This window comes from Dioscorea cayenensis, chromosome 17 (genome assembly GCF_009730915.1).
Source record: "Dioscorea cayenensis subsp. rotundata cultivar TDr96_F1 chromosome 17, TDr96_F1_v2_PseudoChromosome.rev07_lg8_w22 25.fasta, whole genome shotgun sequence".
NCBI classification, from domain to species: Eukaryota; Viridiplantae; Streptophyta; class Magnoliopsida; order Dioscoreales; family Dioscoreaceae; genus Dioscorea; species Dioscorea cayenensis.
The window spans coordinates 22,146,228-22,153,161 of record NC_052487.1 but is presented as its reverse complement, the minus strand read 5'-3'; the positions used below and the strand labels follow the sequence as shown (position 1 = coordinate 22,153,161).

At 38.7% G+C, this 6,934-nt stretch overlaps 1 protein-coding gene across 2 annotated transcripts; it reads left to right on the top strand.

Annotated features, from left to right (window-relative positions):
- On the top strand, nt 1-4,142 carry LOC120280513 (pentatricopeptide repeat-containing protein At1g71210, mitochondrial). Of its 2 annotated transcripts, none has more exons than XM_039287372.1 (2): nt 1-2,970; nt 3,801-4,142. In XM_039287372.1, exon 1 carries the CDS (start codon nt 153-155, stop codon nt 2,871-2,873), a length of 2,721 nt encoding a protein of 906 aa, XP_039143306.1. In that variant the 5' UTR covers nt 1-152; the 3' UTR covers nt 2,874-2,970; nt 3,801-4,142. The 2 variants fall into 2 exon arrangements, with proteins under 2 accessions (XP_039143306.1, XP_039143307.1); XM_039287373.1 differs by lacking the exon at nt 3,801-4,142 and adding an exon at nt 3,406-3,716.
- Nucleotides 4,143-6,934: the final 2,792 nt, after the last annotated feature.

Here is a 6,934-nt window from a genome sequence, read left to right as displayed (position 1 = left end):
CTGGCCTGGTAAATGGTAACCCTAATGTTGTGTATGTATCAGCAATGGCAGCAATGGCAGTCCCATGACTTGTATTGATGCCCGCCAGCGCCTCCCGAGCTGGCAGCTCTCCAATGCCAATGCCTTCTCCTCCATAACAACAAAGAGAACCCATGCTTCGCCTCCTCCGCTGCTCTTCCAACAATCCTTCTCCTCTCCTTCTCCTCCCCCGCGCTATCACCACTAAGCTCCTCTCCTTCTCCTCCTCCTCCTCTTCTTCCAACGCCTCTCCCTCACACTCCTTCCCGCCATTACTCCCCATAGCCCACTCCTCTCTCAACCTCGACCTCGATTCCTCCCTAATCGCCACCTCCTTCCGCCAATGGTTCAAAGACGGAGCCGCCCCTCTCTCTCTTCTCGATCGGATCTACGCGGCCCTCGCCTCCTGCCCTGACGACGACCCTTCTGTTGACGCTGCTCTCGCCCCTCTTCATCTCCCCCTCTCAGAGTCCCTGGTCCTCCGTGTCCTCCGCCACCGCCCCACCCCCTCTATCCCCAACCTTCTCCTTCTACGTCTCAAGTTCTTCGACTGGTCCGGACGGCAACGTCACTACCGCCATTCCATCTCCGTCTTTCACGCCATCTTCCGCATCCTCTCGCGTTGCAGCCTCACCTCCATCGTCCATAGCTTGCTCCGCGACTTCTCTGACCGAGCTCAGCACTCCTTCGTTCCTCGATTTCACCATACTCTCGTCGTTGGCTACTCCGTCGCCAGCCGCCCCGACCTCGCCCTTCTCATTCTCGCCCGTATCCGCTTCCATGGCCTCGACCTCGATCCTTTCTCCTACCACGTCCTCACCAACTCCCTCATCGACTCCTCTGACTTCGATCTCGCTGACTCCCTCCTTTCCCACCTCCAATCGCAAGGCCACTCCGGCCCTGTCTCCACCTCCCTCCGCATCAAGTCCCTCTGCCGCCAGAACAAACTTGACGACGCCATGGTTTATCTCCGGGACATCGAAAGGTCAAAACTTGGCCATCGCCGGGAGCTCATTGATGGCGGCGTCGGCGTCCTTGTTCACGCCCTCTGCGCCCGCGGTCGGTTCCGGGATGCGGGGAGGATCGTCCACGATTTCGGGGCCCCTTACACGTATGGCGTCTGGATTGCCGACCTCGTTACCGCCGGTCGGCTCAATGCTGCCATGGAATTCCTTGAAGCCAAGAAGAGCTCCGAGGACTACGTCCCTGAGAGTGAGCATTACAATATGCTAATCAGCCGGATGCTTCAGAAAAACCAGCTCGATAAGGTATATGACCTGCTTGTGGAAATGCGAGAGGAGGGCGTCGTCCCTGATAGGGCCACCATGAACACCACTCTTTGCTTCTTCTGCAAGGCTGGTATGGTTGATGTTGCTATTCAGCTATACAACTCGAGGGTTGAGCTGGGCCTCGCCCCTAACAAGCTTGTATACAACTATCTGATCACCGCCTTGTGTAGAGATGGGAGTGTTGATGAGGTTTGCCAGGTTCTCGAGGAGTCCATGGCGCATGGCTACTTTCCTGGGAGGGAGACATTCAAAATTCTCTCTAATTTGCTCTGCAGGGAGGGGAGGCTCGACAGGATGCGCAAACTGCTGGATGACGCGCTTCAAAGAGATATCCGCCCGGTTACCTATGTCTATGCCCGGTACCTTGCTGCATTGTGCAAGGCAGGTCATGTGGAGGAGGCTTGCATGGTGCCACACATGGTCAGTGGGGAGAATGCTGGAATTGGGAGGTTTAGGTACACATATACTAGTTTGATTCATGCGTTTGTTGTATTGAGGAGAGTTGACGTGCTTCCACAGCTAATAGTCCAGATGCAAGAGCGAGGGCATTCTCCAAGTCGGAGGCTTTATAGGGAGGTCATTTGTTGTATGTGTGAATCAGGCAAATACGACAATGTGCTCAATCTTCTCAGTGAGCAGTTGGAACTCAAGGTTCTTGACCAGCGGATCTGCTACAACTACTTTATTGATGGGGCTTCTAATGCCAAGAAGCCTGAGTTAGCAAGAAAGGTGTATGATAGGTTGGTAGCTGCAGGGATCGAGCCCAATCTGGATACTGAAATTCTCCTTTTGCAGAGTTATCTGAAGAGCAAACGCATTGGTGATGCACGCCTTTACTTCTACACCCTTACAGAGAAGCGAGAGCCTAGTACTAAGCTGTATAATATCTTTATAACTGGTCTTTTGGAGGCTGGTAAGACAGAGCAGGCAGTGGTTTTCTGGCGGGAGGCCAGGAGGAAGGGCTTGATCCCTAGCCTGCAGTGTTATGAGGAGCTTGTAAATGAATTGTGTTTATCCAAACAATATGACATTGCGGTGAAGGTACTGGATGATTTTAAGGAGACAAGTCGCCCAGTTTCATCCTATCTGTGCAATGTGCTCATGTTGCATACTTTGAAGTCTCGAGATCTATTGCGAGCTTGGGTCCATTCCAGAGAAGATTGGCATAGACAAAGCAAACCTGAGGAAATAAGTGAGGAGACTTCAGCTTCAGGAAGGTTGGTGCTTGGTCAGCTTATTGCTGCTTTTTCAGGTGGAATCAGGATGACTGAAAATCTGGACAAGTTGGATGAAGTGGTTGAGACGTTCTTTCCGGTTGATCTTTTTACCTATAATTTGCTGTTGAGGGCTCTGACTATGGTGGGAAGAATGGATTATGCTTGCGACTTGTTTAATAGGATTTGCAAGAAGGGTTTAGAACCAAACACTTGGACTTATGACATTATTGTGCATGGTTTCTGCAAGCTTGGCAGGAGAAAGGATGCTGAGAGATGGATGATGAATATGTACCGAAATGGATTCCATCCAACATGGTACACTATGAGTTTGTACAATAAGACACCTTAGCAGTTGAAAATGCTTCTGGCTGTTCTAATCATGTCCTGTTTAATTAACATGGTCCTTGATCATGCTGTAGCAGCCCATCTTTCTGCGGATATAACAGGTAATTTACAAGATATACATTACATATTGTTAATTTTTGTTCATCTATTAGCAAATAAATATTCTTTAGCTTCCCTTCAGATGCTTCATTTCTCATCTGATTTGCTTAAATCACAATATCAATATAGTTAAATCAAATAGAGCCTTGCATTAGTCATAACTTTATGACCATAGTGGAATATCGCCAGTATATTTATTTACCAGCCGGACACCTTTTGTCAAGAACTAATATTGTTTTATTTTCCCAAAAAAAGAGTAAAAGCTAATCTGAATTGGCATCAGCTGCAGACAAATCCATTTGTCTGATTCTGAAAAATTTTAGTCCGTTAATAATTGGAGATGTGGGATCCAACTCCATATTGATAATAGAAGTGGCTCAAAATTGTAATCCCCATATATTTGGATCAAACAAATTTTCATTTTCTCATTGTTTCAGCATGAAGCATCTGTTTAGCAAGGACTAATGCTGATTAAAACAACCAAAACTGAAAAATAGAAGATCTGCAGCTAATCTGGTTCTGAAGTTGGTGGATCTCCATCAATTTTCGGATTGAGAAGAGTGAATCAGAACTGTTATCCCATTACCAGTCAAACCTAAGTTTGGGCACACATGAAGGCCTGCTTCTTTGTTTACTTCTATCACTTAAATTCACATTCTAAACAGTTGATATTGTAATTGTAATATTCAGATAAGCCACTCAAAATCAAAGCATTTACTTTAACTTTTTATTCTGGTACTATATTATAGGTTTTGATACTCTGAAAGAACAACCTGAATATATTCATATTTTGGCTAATGTAGTTATTCATTTCTTTTTTTGTATTTTTCAGATCAGCCAGCCTAGGGGTACTATTCTTTGCTTAATGGAATAACAAGGTGAAATTATTTGGGATCAAAATGCAGGTTTTTGTTTATTCAGAAGATAGTTCCTTCCAAGAAGGTACTGAATGATGGAGCAATTTTTTTTTTTGGGGAATTTCTTATTTTGAGGATGTATATTATACCACACGAGATGAGCTATGTCTTTTACAGATTCCTACTGTATGTGTTTTCTTGGCGTCTCTGGTGCATACTCCAAAACGCTTATATTGTTTTTCTGCTCAAGATGATATTGTGTACACTAGTCCAATTTTTCCGCATAATAAGTTAGCAAATTGATGCATTTTTTGTCATCCTCTTCCTCTCCTCTCACAAGCACATTTATTGTGTCATGGAAATCCTGAATTAAGCATTTTTGTGGCTTATATAGGATTTCATACTATGTCCCATTTGTTATGTTCAATCAAATAGTTTTTAATTTACTCATAGGCTTATTCTAATTGTTCAATTTAAACTTTGGTTAAAAATATAAATACTACTAAAAATGCAAAGAAATGGTTGTCATGAGTGATGATACTGGATTATTTCGAAGTTTTGTGTATATATATGCCCACAGAAGTGCAGAATGATGTGTGTCCTGGATGGTTCACATGACTACAATGATCAATGACTCAACTAGCGAAATGTATAGACAATATTTGGAGAAGGCTTTCTTTTCTGTTCTTGGAAATCATTATTCTGATATTGCAGAGGCCAAGAGGGACTTATTTCTTTGCTGACTCATGGCTCTCGCTGTTCCAGGTTCTTATTTCTTCAGCAATTATTTAGTTTTCCTGGTTCTTATTCTGTGTTTATTACTCAATTCTTCTTTTCTAATATCTGCAGTCTCAAGTCATTAATCAAAATTGTGGATTGCTGGAGAAGGTAAGATACCATTTCCTACCAGAAATAGAGTTCTGTGTTAATTAATAAAGACCATGAACATCCTTGGGTAATTTTCAAATTTCTTTGAGAATGCTTGCTCACTGATTGTTTGTTTGTTTGTTTGTAAGTATCAAATTAATGCACACTGGCTACAAAAGAACTCATTCTTACATGCCTATTCTCTTGATTACTGTTGTAAAAAATACACTACTCAAGTAAGTGTAGCAAATTTTCTTATTTACAAGTTTGTGGCCTGTCTGGAATTACGTTTGATTTTGAGCCCACAAACATATTTTAGAGCCACAAATAAGGATGATGGAGATCCATTACCATGCTATTTTTACAAAAAAAAAAATTAAAAAAAATAAAATAAAAGGATATAACAGGATGATGTCCGTTTCATTTTTTTTTTAATATATATATAATTAATAAAATTTGTTTTTGTTTTGCTTTTCTATCTTATTTGTTTTGTTATTATATTCCATGTCTCTTTTCATTGGTGAATATTTTTGCTCTGCCCTGTTTTATTTTTATTTTACTACTAGTGTTAGTAGTTTATCTGTATTTTTCTTTGTCTTTCTTTTCGATTTTTTTTTTAAATATATATATATATATATACTTGATAAAATTTTTAGAAAAAATATTTATTTTTTAATCGTCATGACAGGGATGATAAAGCTTGGCAATGGTACTACCATGTCATTTAATATATATATATATATATATGATATTGAGTTTTCATGGCAAGAATGATGCAGTATCTCCATGCTTATCATTTAAAGAATTAAAAATTTTAAATAATAATAATAATATGCCAGTAGATAAGATCTTCTCGCCATGTCATTTTATAAAAGAATTTTTTTTTATTGATGTAGTATATAAATAATTTTGAATAAATAATTAAAAAAAATATATGAGGTGACAATACACTTATATTCTGCATCTTCTACCTATATCATCTTAAAATAAATTTCTTTTAAAAAATTTAAAATCGGTGCCGACCATATCTTGTGGCCATTGTCATTTAAAAAAAATAAAATAAAATATTAGTGTTGAAAAGAATTTTAAAAAAATATGGCAGGATCACATGCCAATTGTCTGCAATCTTATTGTAAATATGTAAATCTTACAAAAATTTGAAAGTGGAGTCACATCATCACTTTCATTTGATTTTAAAATTTTCAAATATAACTTATAATATATATATATATATCGTTCATTTTTCTGCTTTAATAGTCATGTCATTATTTTATAACAAGTTAAATCAATGGATGTAAGCTGACAGACATATATAAGGTTTAATTTGAGGCTCAAAATATTCATATATTTTACAGGTTTGAAGGTCAAAATAATTGTTTGAGATATGATTGAGAGAGTTAAAAGTTGCTTTTTTTTTTAATTTTTTAATTTTTTTAATTTTAGATGTGAGGTGATTCAAATGGTTCCGAGAATTTAATACAGTGCAAAGATTTCCAGGTGGAGGATCAATGACCGCATTCATTTGAAGCAAGATAATCACAAAGATAAGCCAAAAAAAATCACTGTGCTGAGGTCCATATTCCATAGTAATCAAATGACATGCTCCATTCTTTTTTATACTATTATTACGTTTAAGATGATGATAATGATTCATAACGTAACCATTTTCAAAGAATAAGTCTACAGAAAGAACCAATAACTCATTTTTAATTTAATTTATGTGGGTTGAGGATTAATTTGAATGTTCATATATATCTAGTCAAAAGACTCAAAACTAGAGAGAATACAATTAATACTATTTATGGACTATGACCAGACTGCTGTGGTGGAATTTTTTAAGTCCCCACATATATGAGCATATATAATTAATATAGTTTAATCAATTATTAATATTGTATGTATATATGTATGGTTTTCATTTGTCAATTATGCAAAACAAACATTACACATTCCATTATTCCATGACTAGACTAGTTGATGAAGTGAAAAGACTTGTGATTAGCACTTAGAAGAGAGTATCAGACGTTAATTCTTAAGTTTGTGGAGATGGTTTTCTCCTTTTTCTTTATATCAAGAGATCAAGATGAGAAGTTGAGTTGAATGAAATCATGGCATTCCATATACAGGGGATGTTGGTAAGAGAAAATTAATTAATCAATCAATTGTCAAAGAATATGTCTCTTCATATTTGGACTCCCTTTTATATATTTTTAAAGTTAAGGGAATCTTCAAATTTGTGAAT